The 14027-nt window shown below is 56.9% G+C and overlaps 2 protein-coding genes across 4 annotated transcripts in view; one reads left to right on the plus strand and one right to left on the minus strand.

The window, feature by feature from the left end:
- Positions 1 to 1063, plus strand: part of SHMT1 (serine hydroxymethyltransferase 1) — a 24510-nt gene extending 23447 nt beyond the window's left edge. For both annotated transcript variants that reach the window (XM_019803670.2, XM_002923118.4), the window contains exon 12: positions 71 to 1063. In XM_019803670.2, coding sequence (XP_019659229.1) covers positions 71 to 243 — 173 coding nt within the window. In that variant the 3' untranslated portion in view covers positions 244 to 1063. The remainder of the gene's footprint in view (positions 1 to 70) is intronic.
- On the minus strand, positions 877 to 13907 carry SMCR8 (SMCR8-C9orf72 complex subunit). 2 transcript variants are annotated; one of them, XM_002923120.4, is made up of 2 exons: positions 11098 to 13907; positions 877 to 5855 (listed from the first exon to the last, which is right to left on the minus strand). In XM_002923120.4, exons 1-2 carry the CDS (start codon positions 13455 to 13457, stop codon positions 5402 to 5404), a joined length of 2814 nt encoding a protein of 937 aa, XP_002923166.2. In that variant the 5' UTR covers positions 13458 to 13907; the 3' UTR covers positions 877 to 5401. The 2 variants fall into 2 exon arrangements, with proteins under 2 accessions (XP_002923166.2, XP_034502841.1); XM_034646950.1 differs by having other exon boundaries at positions 5713 to 9480.
- Positions 13908 to 14027: the final 120 nt, after the last annotated feature.

A 14027-nucleotide genomic window follows, 5' to 3' on the forward strand; every position in this document is an offset into this window, starting at 1 on the left:
CGTACATGGGAGCAAAACTGTGGCTCTCCCCCAGCCCACAGAGGGCTCATTTTGTCTCTTGCTGGCACAGGGATAGAACTCACTCTGCAGATTCAGAACGACGTTGGGGCCAAGGCCACCCTGAAGGAGTTCAAAGAGAAACTGGCAGGGGACGAGAAGCACCAAAGGGCCGTCAGGGCTCTGAGGGAGGAAGTGGAGAGCTTCGCGTCTCTCTTCCCTCTGCCTGGCCTGCCTGACTTCTAGGGGAGCCGCCCACCCGCACGCACCTGCCCGGGAACCACTTGCTCGAGGACCCGGTGCCCTTCTGAGCAGAGATGGAAGGGCGGCCCCACGCAGGACCCGGCTGCGTCAACTTCTTCGTGCCCTCTGAGGGGCTTCCTTTTTGGACTCTCCTCAAATTACCTCCTTCATGAATCAAAACTTTTTTTTAAGATCCATTGTAATTCTGGGACAGGTTATCAGGACGTTTAAATTTGATCCCTTCTCTCAGCTGTATAAACGGTTCTTCTGGAAAAATGAAATACTTAGACTGAGTCCAGGGCAGACTGGAAAGACCCCAGTAGGTGTACTCGCCCTTCTCTGAGTTACTGGGCCTCCCCCATACTCTGCGATGACAACCACCCAAGTTTGGAGCTGCCGCCAGCCGCTCCTTAATATCCTGTCACACGGAGGGCCGCAGAGGAGGGAAATTTTGAAGCTTCTGGTGAGTTCTATACAAGGTGCCACCTGGTATGAGGGGAGTTTCTCCACGGCAGCTCAGAACATCATGGAAATGGTCTCCTTCACCCCCCACATCAGGTGTGAGAACCAGCTGGGGGGGTAGTTTCCTGCCCTGTGCCAGATAACCACCCCCTCCTGTAATCAGGAAACCAAATGGCACCTTCCCAGAGAAACTTTATTTTTCACAAAGCTGAAGTGCAAAACATAGATGACCATTTTTAATAATAAGCACAATCAATTTTTAACCACAGAATGTCTACATGAATTATAGCTTTAAAAAATACAACCAATTTTTATATTTCAAAAATATCTAAACTCAAATAAATTAATTTCTTAAAAAGTACACTTCTCAGACTGTTTGGCATTTACTGTGGTCAGACTCCGGTGCGGCCACACGCAAGAGCCGTGGCGACGCGCGCGTCCGGGGTGCGCGCGCCTTGAGGGCCGCAGCGCACGTGGCGGGCGGGCTCAGCGTTCGCCCGCGTGGACGGAGGAACATGCAGTAATAAAATAGCTTTCCAAAAATAACACATACGAATTCATCACAGACTATGCTTTTCACAGCAGCCTTAAAAGGTGGCATTTTTTAACCCAACCTGTACAGCCAGCCAGCGTTGGGCAGTCGGTGGGCGAGGTGCCCCATGGTCCTGCCTGGAGGGCACCCCTGGGGCCCGAGGTCCAGCACGGTCTTGGCATTCACTCCAGCACGGGTGGGGATGGGCTGCTGCAGACTCCATGGGGTGTGGGTCCCCATATCTCCGCCTTCACTTTGGGAGCATGATGCTGCCAAGCCAGTCTTAGGTTCAGGGGCTTGGCTTCTCCCCGAACTGAAGACAAAAGGCCATCTCCAAGACCGACCCCCTGTGTGGCCTCCATGTTGGAGCTGAAGAATTACTCCCAGGAAGCCGGGGCTCCCTAACAGCAGCTTGATTCACTGCCAAGGGCTCCCTCTGCAACCCCCCCTCCCCGTGGCCATAACCAAACCTTAAAAGATAAGACCGGATTAGGTCACCGCTCACAGCTTTCTCCTTTGAAGGCTCAGGAACACTTGGTGTGCTCAGACCTTTTCAGCTGACACTGGTTGTCTTTCCAGCCAGAAGTAGAAATTTGATGCTTTTTCTCCTTTTTGCAGTCTGTTAATATCTATCTCTTGGAATGATTCCAGTTTTGTGACTTTCTATCACAGTATGGGGGAAAAGCCAGAGGGCTGGCTGGTTGGCTTCAGAGCACAAACCAAGGCACTTTCTTCTGAGCTTTCTAGGGAGATGGGAAGTAACACCGGATTGCCAGCTTGGGAGATCAGCTCCTCTGAAGGCGGTCCACACTTGCCGATGGGCTCCCCACCAGCTGAGTGTTACCAACTGTGGCACTTGGGGTACAATCTGTTGGCCTTCCGAGGATTTGAACTGGGCTGTGTTGTTGTTTGAGATGGAAACCTACGATACCTTGAATATAGCAACAAAGAAGTTAAAAGCTAGATGGGAAATGACAGGGGGGCGAACAAGGTCCATTTCCCAATTCTGGTGCAATTCATGTAACTTCAGCCACTGCAGGAAATCACGGAAAAGTCACTGATTTTTAAAATCCCAACGGAGAGTCCACTAAAAGAGCAAGATCCCTAGGGAAATGGTGAGGTGTGAGGCAGCGGCTCAGGTCGGAGCGTCCCGAGGGCCACGGTGCTACAAAGGCTTTGGCTCCTCCCTCACACGGAGCTTCTGGAAATCACTACTGCCGGACCGCTAGCCTGCTCTCAACCTGGACCTACTGAACAAGGGGTGGTTGGGGGTGGGGGGAGTGGAAGTGGATTAGAAGTTGAAATAAACCCGATATCACTTTTGGTGGCTGGACCTTCAAAGTGAGTCAGGACTGACAAAGTAATAAGAGGCACAAATGTCCTCTATTTTTTGCAAAGTGTTTTTAAAATGTTTTATTTGAGACAAACCTCAAACGAAAACTCTTAAAGAGATCAGTCCCACTACATAGGGCTCCCCACACCTTAAGGTTTACAGGTGGGGGACTTCTAGTGGGTTCCAGTTCTCCAAAGTGGACGGGGTCTGGGAAGGGCAGCTCATGGCCTCAAGTGCCTGCCCGAACTGGCTCTGTCCCAGGACCACTCTGCAGTCCCTCTGGAAAGAAACACACCTGGCATCTGGGAATCCTCTGAAACTGCCACAATGAAAAGTTAGACTTGAACCAAACTTTAAAACCTGGAGTCTACCTACTGGTCCGTGAAGCCATGAAGGAACGACTCAAGGTGGACACTCCTTCCTCATTCGCTCTTTCTGAGGCTGGCCCCAGGATGAGACACACCTATTCTGTTCACACCCATCTGGTCCCTTGCCTTAGAATCCCGGGGCCCTCGGAACCATCCCTGAGACAGAGCTTCCATGCAAACCCCCTCCAAAGTGACATCGACTTCAGACCATGGTAGCGATGGCTTTAGCTTCTGGAAGGCCAAGTACGGCTGACCATCCGCCTTGATCAGTTTCCCAGGTGACAGCACGGTTAAACTGTAAAGTCCACGATGGTGTGAAACAGGAATGAAAAGCAATGGCGGTGCCGGTGATCACTTTCAATCTTGTCATACGGACCCCAGAGACCTTCCCGCGCCGTGGAGATAAAATGTTGTAGGGTCATGTCCCCGGAGGCGTAAGTAGAGAGCAGCAAGCCACCCAGTTAGCAAACAAAGCAGCATTTTGAACATGAGGGACACTGGAGGCAGCAATGCAGGGGGAGCCCACGGAGAGAAACAGGCTTCCTACGCAGCCTTCCCCACGTGCAAACACACGCTTCGCATTTCGAAGCTGCCAAGACGTTCCTGGCGACTCTTGTGTGTGTGAACATATGCAATGGGCACAGGTACAAAGAAAACCCATGAGACGTAGACGGACCATCTGCCACAGAAGGTTCCTTCTCAGTCACAGCCTCAGAAGCAAAATCACACGCCCTGTGCCAGGACTGCGGGCCCCGACGGCCAGGAGCCAGCGGGCCGTATCCTCGTGCGCGCAGACGAGCCGGGCAAGGAAAGGGCCGCGGGTGTGAGGTGCCGCTACTGCTCCCCGACCTCCGAGGTGCGCCCCGGAGCTGACAGGGAGACGCACGCGCGTGCGCAGTGGCTGTCAGGGTCTGTCGTGTCACAGCTGTCTTGGGACACGTTAAAAAGCAGTCCTACTAAGGGTTCTCCCTACTTGGAGGAAAAAAAGCAGCCATAAAAAAAAAAAGTATAAAAATGTCAAGGTTGCAAGAAACCCTCCGTCAACAAACCAACGGCAACTATGCAAGAAGCGTCGGGGAGGTCACGGTGGGTGAAGCGGGGATTGTCTCCTTCCCTGACGGGAGGCTCACGGGGCCGGGAGGGAGCTGCTGTGAGGTGAGCGGACCCGGAGGACCTGCGCGGGGCAGGAGCGAACAACGGTGAGGTAACCATATTCGGGGGGCCCATGTGGGGTGGAAGTGAGCAGCGGTGAGGTGCATGTATTTGAGGGGACAGCGTGAGGGCAGGAGTGAGCAGGGGTGAGGCCCACGTGGGCCAGATCCACGAAGACAACCACACAAGGAGGCTTTCCTCCTTCCTGGAGGAGACCCTGGCCCTGGGCTCTCACCAGCTCGGCTGCCTCCCCAGACCAGCCAGCCGAGCAGAACCCCACTGGCACCGTGCCCACGAGACCCTGCAAGAGGTAGTGAAGTGGTTGCAAAGGTTTGCTGCGGGTGGAGGACGGGGAAGGGGGGGTGACCTTGGCCGAGTCCCATCATGCCTGCAGACCTTCCCCAAGGGGACGGTGTGGACTCCCTGCGCCAGAAAGGCTGGCGGGCCAGGCCCCGGAGGCCTGCTGGCTGCTCACCTCTCGCACAGTACTGATGGCCTCGTGGCCCCGTGGCCCCGCCCGTCTCCCGGGCTCTCCAGCTGCCACAGTGGTTCTCACTCCCAAGCAGGGACAAGCGACTAACTCTAGCCACTGCCGCTGCCCCAGGGGAAGCAGCTGCAAAGCCCACGCACAGGCATTTCCGTGCCTAGGGAGGAAGCCAGGACCAGACAGGCTGCTGCTCCCTCTCCCTGCAGCCTCGGGGTCCAGCAGGTTCCGCGTCTTCCACCACCCAGCTGAGACAGAGCTACCTCCCTCCACCTCACTCATTCAGGGGCCTCCCCCGGGATGACGGGCTCTGGGGGCCCGAGTGAAGGACCCCAGCCGGGATCTGAATGAGGCAACGGATGTTCCATCGTCCTGTTTCCCACTAAAGTGCTCCAGTGAAGGGGGTGCTTCCCTTGATCCCGCCACCCAAGTGTCTGGGAGCCGACCGTGCCAGCGTGCCCCTCCCGTCTGCACTTCGCCTTTCTGCCCCGCATCCCACCCCATCGAGAGAGTGCTGGCTCTCTCCTGGCCCGCCTGCCAGTCCTCACGAAGCCAAGCGGCCCCCTCCCAACAACCCCAGGGGCCACTCTTCACCTGGGAGCAGCCTGTCACCATCCTTACTGATGCCGGCGGAGAGCCAGGTGCCCGCCTCTGCCCAAGTCCACCTCCCAGACCGCCCGACACCACCCGGGAGCCAGGGCTGTCCCCTCGGGTTCCCTCCCCTGATGACACCAGAAGTCTCAATAGCTCAGAGGAGCGCTTGCTCACACCAACCCCTCCCGTCCCCGTACCCAGAGTCACAGGTCTCGGTCACAGTGGCTGGGCAGACCTCAGATCTTGTACAAGAAGCTGGGCACGTAGTCGAACCTGAGCATGGGGTGGCCGGTCCCGGGTGCGTCCTGCGCGTAACGCAGCTTCAGCAGCTCGGCCAGGTACTGGACCACCTTAATGTCTTCGTTCACCAGGCCCAGCGTCAGCTTCAGGAAGCTCGCCTGGCGGCCGGCAACCACCTCCTCGGTCTCCTTGTCGTGGGCGGGCAGGTGCAGGTGGTGGCAGAAGGTGTAGAGGAAGGCCTTGGAGCAGAGCTGGGTGAGCATGCTCTGGACGTGCAGGTAGTACGTGCTGCCCCGCTTGATCTGGGTGCGGTGGTCGGCCAGCCGGGGCACCAGGGCGCCTCTGTAGAGGGGGCAGCGGAGGGCTTTGTTGTCCAGGTCCAGGACGCTGGTGTAGCGGCTGTAGCGGCTCAGGGCGTGCAGGGTGCCGGCGCCGGCCGGGGCCGCCACTCTGAAACACACGGGCCGCGTCAGGACGGAAGCTTGGGGTGGGGCCTCCTGTCTCCGGGGCGGCTCCCCCGCTCTTTCCGGGAGGCCGTTCTGCTCGAGATCTCTTCAAAGGGCTCCTCACCACCCTCGTGAGCAAGGTCAAGTGCCTGGGCGCGGCCTGTGGCCCCGCGCGACCCCCTTCCCACTGGCCTCGGAGGTCCCACCTGTTACCTCCACAATGACTTTCTCGCAGCCAGGCCCGTGCTCAAAATCACGGCCTGTATGCCCTGCCCGGAACACCCTTCCCTCCCGTGTGTACTTGCCCCTCTGCCAACTCAAACCCTATCCGGCCGCCCCGACCCCCTCCTCTGCTTCTCTACTATTCTGCTGTGTGACCTCGGCCAAACTCCTTAACCCTTCTGAGCCCCATCTGTAAGACAGAGATAACCGGTCCTGCCTCACGCGGTCACTGCAGAGACAAAAGTGGTCATGTCTACGATAGCGCCTGGCCCTCAGTCTCGTCAGCCTGGCACCGAGCTCTCCCGCCGCACGGAGCTGCTGCGGACCGGGATGAGCGGATTTGGCCTCCTGGCCCACTGCTCACTACCGCGCCCGCACAGCAGAGGCAGGCGGGCCTTGCTCAACGAGGGAAGGGGTCAGGGTGACCCGCCCTAGTAAGCAGCTCTTTTGAAACCCTCCAGATCGGTCTTCCCAGAGCAGCCGGCGTCTGCCAGCCTTGCAGCCTGGCAAACCTCGGGCTGACCAGAGATTTCACAGACCGACACACGTCTGGAATTTAGAACGTGTGTTGGGCCTCAGCTGTTGTGTAAGAGGACTGACAGGCACTTGGGGGACCAAGGCAATCTCATGATGTTTTTTCCTTCCTGGGTGTTGTCATGTCCTTGTACAGTTAACAGCACCTACTATATGCCCAGGCGGTGACCTGGGGGCGGAAGAGGCAGTGAGGAGCGAGCCTGGTCGGGCTGGGAAGAAGACACGCACACAGGACCCCAGGTGAAGGAGGGAGGCCTGGGGCCAGGAAGGTTCTGGAAGAACAGCCTCAGAGCTGGGCCTTACAACAAAGGTGGGCTCCGAGAACCTGGAATGGCATCCGGACCACACAAGAGCAGGGTCACAGAGACGAGAAAACAGAGCCACACGTGCCGTGGGTCCTGGAAACAATGAGAAGAAGGGGCTGTGGCCCCCATCACATGCACAATGAGGAAGCAGGGCCTGCAGGTGGCTGACTGGCTTCTCGGGGACATGGGTCTCCTCAGTCACAGTACCAATGTGCTCAGGCAGCTCCCAAGGCACCTCTGCCCCCCAGCCCCACCCCGGGAGGGGCCCAGTCCATAAGCCAAATGCCTCCTCAAGCTGGGCACATCCAGCCCCCCGAGGTCCTGCCGTGGCAGCAAAGCCAGGCCTCACCCCGTCGTCCTGCCCCTCCGTTCCAGTCACCCATCCTGCTGAACCGCCTGCCTCAGGCCCGGCCGTTCCCGGGGAGCGCTGGCGCCCCACATATCGTTAGAAGATGCTGCTCCATCTAACGCCTCCTCCACGTGTTTCCCCACAAAGCTCCTCTCCAGGGGGCGAGGCAGCATGGAAAGAGGCGAGCCCACACCTCTGGGCCCTGTGCTTCACGTCGCACACCTGTCTTAGACTCCTTACAATCCGTGCCAATGCCGGGGGAGGCTCTGGGCAGACACAACCACCGAGGCCCAGGGAGGGGCCGTGGCTCACACAAGTCCCCTGGCTACAAACTGGCTGAGCCGGGACTTGACCAGGGCCTCCGAAGCCCCAACTGGCACTTCCTCCCATCAGTACCGAGCTGTCTGGGGCTTGTTCCTGCGACTTGGTAAGCAATGCAATCATCCTTCATTTTAATTTGAAATAATGGGAAACCAACACGATTATCTGCCCATCGTGTACCCACAAGTGATGGATTCGACTCACGTGCATCTCCAGGCAGAAAGCCTACTTAAGGGAGAAAAACCAAGGGCCAACGAAACTGGCAGCTGTGGGGGTGAGAGAGTTTAAAAAAAGTTCATCATCTAGGCTGCTTTTAGCTGGAGTCAAAGCACCTGCATGGGGAGAGACTCTCCTGTTCTCCTGGGTCACAGCTCAGATTCCAGATTAACCCAGCACAAGGAATCGACCCCCTCTAAGCGGAGCTGCCCCCACCCCCAGCAGGAAGCTCACGGCCGTACAAAGGCCCCTCCTCTATTACTGCTCTTTAAAGCCGATCGTCAGATGGGCCTCCTCCTGCCTGCCAGCTTCAGCACCAGTTCTGCCTGCTGGGGTGACTCACCGCCGATACCCACAGCTCTGAGCACTTCAAAGGGCAAGCACAGCACCGGGCAGTACGTTCTTTCTGGAGGTGACCCTTTCCTGCAGTTCCACACAGTGAGCCCCGGAGGCCCCGCTCACACACGTGTTCCACAAGCTTTGTCGAATGAATGAGAGAGGACAGGACTGGTCCAGATCCACACGGCCGATAGTGGAAGCGTCAGGACCCGAAGTCACAGCACCCACTGTGCCCCTCCCTACCCGCCCCGGGCCACGACTCCATGGCTTTTCATCTCAGGATACACTCAGATCGTGTCTGCTGCTCACCTCCCAGGATTTCTTTGGGAGAGCTGTGGCAAATCCGGTCCCCACTCCAGTGACACGCCCACTGTATCTCACACCAGAGCAAGACCCTCTGGAGGCAGATCTTGCCAATCCCCAACATCTGTGCACGCCCAGAAGGTTGGAGAAGGTGAGCAACGGAAGACACTTCCCCACTCGGGGCTATTTGCAATTCTGCTCTCATCTGTCACTTCCGATGGGCATCCCGCCTTCACAGAGGGATGCTTAATGGCTCTAAAGCCAGGCTGCAGAGGGCCACACTCACCGTCTGCTGCCTTGGCCTGCCTCCCTGGAGTCTGTATGCATCCCTGCCAGGTTATTAGAGACACACTCACACTCAATCAGGCACAGACCAGACGCGGTGGGCCTCTCCACACCCGCTCTCACGAGACAGGTCTTGGCAGTGCCGTCTGCCCATGGAAACAGCCTCGGAGGTCAAGCTGACAGTGTGGCGGCACAGCTGGGACTGGCGCGAGGGACCCCCTTGAAGACCATGCCTGCCCTGTCACGGGGATGACCATGGCTGACTCACCTTGAGTCTGGCAGTGGCCCAGGTGGCTAGCACGTCACAGTCCTCTGTAAATACTTGGCAAATGATCATTCAGGGATCCAACCCTCTCATTTTGTCAGGAGGAAACAAAGCCTTGAGTGGAGGAGTGACTTGTTCAGGTGGCCTTGGTGGGTGACTACTGGTAGGGCCGGCCCGGGACTCAGACCACCTCCCACATTCTCTTCCATCTCAGAGAGGCCCTACCCTCTCTTGCACCCCCAGACTTCATGAACTGATCACAGCAGTCTTCCCAGGGCAGCCCTGCCTAGGCCTCAGAATCCTTCACGCCACACTCTAGCCAGGTACCCAACGGAACAGAGCTGGTGTAAGAGATGAACTTCTTTTGCCATCCTGGCACATTCTAAGGAGGGAACTTCAGGGAAAGCCTCCAGGAAGGGCAAGACTGTCCTGTGCCTGGTCTTGGATAAGGCAGCTGACAACAGACTGATGAGTCTTTTAGATTCTCCATCTTTGGGGGAGAAAAAGGGAAAAAGGTCAAGGGTTGGGGTGAAGGGAGTGACTCGGAGAAGAGATATGTGTCTGCAAGGGACACGGACCCGTTCTTCCACCAAGATCAGGGGCAAAAGCAATCCCTGCAAGGCCCTTGCCTTGCTGGGGCAGCCGGGTTACACCCGAGCACAGAGCTGGCATCCGCAGAGGGATCGGATCCTGGGAGGAAGGACAAAGTCTTCAAGGGCGCCTGGTGCAGCCTCTCACTCCCGAGCCTGACTCTGCATCCATAAGCAAGGACCCCGCTCGGTGGTCTCCTGTGTAGCCCGAGGAAGGGGCTGGGCCAGGTCACACCAAGTCCCCGTGTCATCACTTTTCCCCCACACTGGCAAGCTCGCCCTCCTGGTGCCTCAAGCCAAAGACCCCAAGCCTTCCCCAGGCGCCCCTCTCCCTCGCTGCCCACTTAACATGTTTTCTTAGAACACACGATGCACCCGCTGCTGGAACTCTCCTCCCTGTCACCCGTCTCCTCTCCTCAACTATGAATTCTTCCAGGGCAGTGAACTTGCCCAGGTACCTCCAGATTGTATCTCAGTACCCCCCAGCATGTCCAGTGAGCCAAGGCAGGACGTGGAGGTGCCGCTTGCTTAAATGCCACCACCACGACCCCGGGGAAAGCCTAACGCAGCAAGGGTTAGAGCGAGGGTCGGGAGACTTCTGCAAGAGGGGCAAACACAAGGTGACTCGGGGGACGGGGACTCACTGATACTGGGGACCGATGCAAAAGGACAGTTGGAAAACTGGAACAAACAGCTGCTGATTGCAGCATGCAGAAATTCCTTCTCTTCCCATGTGGCCCGGGAAGCACAGACTGGCTGTGTCAGCACCTCTGTTTCACAGATGTGCCAAGTGGGGTGCAGAGAAGGCGAGGAGGAAACTGAACACCGTGCATACCCCAAAGGAAAGAGACCCTTGGGCTGGACAACTTGCCAAGCAGTATCTGGGAAAAAGAAAACGAGTCTACGACAACGCAGTAGTATTGTGGGAAAATGAAATAGAAAGCATTCAAACAGGGAAAGGAGGAATTGGCTCTTGTGTTTCCTTATGAAGACAGCGGAGTAAAAGCCACTGGAGCCCCCTGATGTCCCTGTCACCAGTGATGGCTGCCACCGCCCTTTCTCAGAAGCCGATCTCTCCTCAGTCATTTACACCATAGCATGAATTTGAGAATAAGCGAGAACCTGAGATCCAGAAGTTCAGTTGTTCCCCAAACCTTCCTGTACGCCAGATAAACTCCAACTCTTAGCCCAGACCAACTGAACCACAATCTCTGGGGGGTGGGACCCAGAACTCCCTGATCTAAAAACTCTCCTAAATAATCTGACACGGCAGGTCGCAGACCGGGGTCGGCGACCACTTCGGAATGGCAAACCCTCATGGGAGGAAACAGAAGGCCAGACAAAGAATGATATGCCAAAGTTACAGAGTGAGCTGGTGTTGGGGGCCCAGTCTGGAAGCCAGGTCGCCCAATTCTGGGCCCACCACACGGACCTGTGCATCTCCCCCAGAGGGATGTACATCTGAAGCCTCATCTCTAACGGGACAGGACCCTTCCCCACCACGGATAACCAGTTACCTCTGCAGGCCGATAAGCTTCCACCTCTGAAAATCCGTGATATGCAAAGGAGAGGAGACCCAGTGCTTCACCGGTTTGGCGTAACGGCTGTGGTTGGGGACAAAGATGGACAGCGCCGTCACCAGCTTCCTCACTATGGCCTCATCCTCCCCCAGGACCACAAGTGTCCTTCCACTGAGCAGGGAGTAGATGGCCGGGTGCGCAAAGGGGTACTGACGGATGAATTTTAAGGCGTTCTGGCCAGCCCTCTTTTTATGCCTCTCGGAAGAGGGGCCAGTGGGATGAGCAGAGGAGGGAGTCCTGTCTGAGCTGGTGGAGGCTAGACTGCTCATGTTGCTGGCACTGTCCGAGTAGTTGTCCAGGCTGGTCTTACTGACATCCCGGCTCGCCAGCAGGTGGCTTGGATCCAGCTCATCAGCAGGGAAGCCTTCGGAACTGCTGTCTCGTAAAGGGTTGGCATTTTCCACCACAAAGTCCACATGGAACCCCTGGTCCTTCTGCCTGTACCGCTGCGGGGGGATGCTCACTACTCCGTCCTGGTCCGAGGGGGTGTGGGCTGGAGTGGAGAGGGGCACCCGCAGACTGTCACTCTCCTTCCCAATGCAGCAGGAGGAGTCTATTTGTGACGGGGGGGTTTCTAAGCCACCCTCCTCTGCCTCACCCAGCTCTGGCGCGCAGACGCTTGCCTGGAAGTGGATGGCTCCCTCACTATCATCTGCGTACGATTCTTCTTCATTAATGGCACTTGGGTAGCTGGCCTTGAAATCCTCAGGGATGAGGGCCTCTGAGGGGCAGGTGCTGAGGACTTCGATACTGTCCTCGCTGATGGTCCTGTGGCTGACTGCTTTGCTCCGGACCACCTGGGGGCTCAGTGGCACCGTGAGGCTGGCCTGGCTGTCAGACTCAGGCAGCACAGCGGTGGACTTCTCCGTGCCCAGAACCTCAATGCTTTCACCACTGCTGATGCTCCCTTTCATATCCATATCCAGGTAGTCCAAGTTCTCCTGGGGGTCAAAACTGCTCATTTCTGCCACGTCAGCTTCCTTGTACTCCTCATCTCCGAGTTCCTGCTCCATCTTGATCGGCACAGACTCCACACTGGACTTGTAAGAACCAACGCTAATTAACACTTGAGGAATCAGACATTCTTCCAGAGACCTGGACGGCGGCCTGCCTGGACCGGGCTTAGGGGGTACGCTCTCTTGTTTCTCTGCCACCCTGCTGTCGACCTCCACAAAATCTTCGAAGAGGAAGTTTGTTATATGCTGTTGTTTTAGAAGTGCTCTGTCAATCTGGCTGGTCAGGAGGTAGCACAGGTCTCCTCTGAACATGTGCTCTATGTGGCTGAGCTGAGCCAGGGTCTGGGTGAAATACTCAGTGTCACAGAGCTCTTCCAAGGTCTTCAACTTCTTGTCAAAACACTTGGTGGACTTTGCTTTGATGAGCTTCGGGGTATAAGCAGGTCTGCAGGTATAAAGGTCTGTGTCAGCTGACTCATCAGGGTGAGAGGTAGTGGCTGCCTGGCTGGTCTGATCTTGGGTGTGCTCCGTCTCCCCAGAACACAAAGCAGACCCCTTCAACTTCCGATGAGGGTACGAGCGGATCTGCTTCAGCAGGTCTTGATGTTCAATGATGGACTTCTCTACACTGGCCAGTTCATTGGCTTTCTCAATTGCCTGAGATGAGTAAAAGCCTTTGTCATTGGCCTTCTTCTGGATCTCCGTTTCCGTGTGCAGCACTGTCCTGGTGTAATCCAAGTCTTTCAGTTTTTTTTCAAGTTCTCCCGCAAATGCCTTCCTGTTGCCTGTCTTCAAGCACTCAGAAGCTTTGGAAAATTCAGCTGAGAGCTCCTGAAACTGCTGCATGATTTTGTGCTGGTCTGCTGAGATATAAGCCATGCAGAAAGGTCTCACAAAGCCCCGGGCCTCCAGGTCGTACAGGGTAAGGTGGTGCACATATGCAAAGGCTCCCTCCTTGGAGTCTCCCAGCACCACCTTGGAGTCCTCCACAAAGTTCAGCTTGGGGTAGGCAGAACCAGGGGGATGGCCCACAAAGGACGCCTGGTAATCCACAGACATGATCCGCAAGGAGAAGTAATTGAGATCGAAAGTACCAAAAACTTTGGTGTCATTGGGGATGGTCAGCAAGGGTTGGGGTCCCACCTGCTCGGAGAACTCGGAAATAAGGATGAAGTCCCGAGAGAACTTGGCCCCGGACAGTTTGGACCACGGGTTGGCTCCCTGGCTGGAGAAGGGGAAGAGTGGCACGGAGTACTCCTCGGGCAAGGCGGGCTCATTGTAAGGTTCCTCCTCGTACTCCTCCTCTTTGGTGAAGGCCACCACGTCAGGGGCGCTGATCATATTTCCAGATATATGGAGAGAACATTGAGAGGAAGTGAGAAAGAATGAGGGGGTAACCAACGCAGGGAAGCCCGGCCTCTGGAAGAGGAAGTAAAGTCCCTACGGTCTTCTTTGCGCCCTCAAGGGTACTAGGCTGCCCCTCACACACCCGAAGAGTCAAACTCCCACAGTCCCCTCAGAAGTATAGCTCCTCCAAAGCCTTCACAGGCCCATGGACTCCGAAGGTCCAGAAGACCCGGTAGGCCGGGTGTCCTCCTCTTCCTCCTCCTTCTCCTCGGGCGACAGCGTCCGGCGCAGGACACCTGCAGCGAGGTCACCGGCACTCCCCCGAACCCACCGCGACAGCAACAGCCCAACCCTGAACCGGTGCCTAACGCGGGGCTACGGGCCGCCGCAGGGGCCAGTCGAGCGTTGCCGCCCCCCACGGCCCGAGGGCAGAAACCGTCGCGGCTCCTCGGACGCCACAATCCGGAGCCAGCTACCGCGGCGTCGCCATCTTGGTGTCACATGACTCGCGGTGTCTGCGTCGCGTGACCCGGAAGCGTCCTCGTAGATTTCCGAGCGGGACAG

This window comes from Ailuropoda melanoleuca, chromosome 17, assembly GCF_002007445.2.
Source record: "Ailuropoda melanoleuca isolate Jingjing chromosome 17, ASM200744v2, whole genome shotgun sequence".
Lineage (NCBI taxonomy): Eukaryota > Metazoa > Chordata > Mammalia > Carnivora > Ursidae > Ailuropoda > Ailuropoda melanoleuca.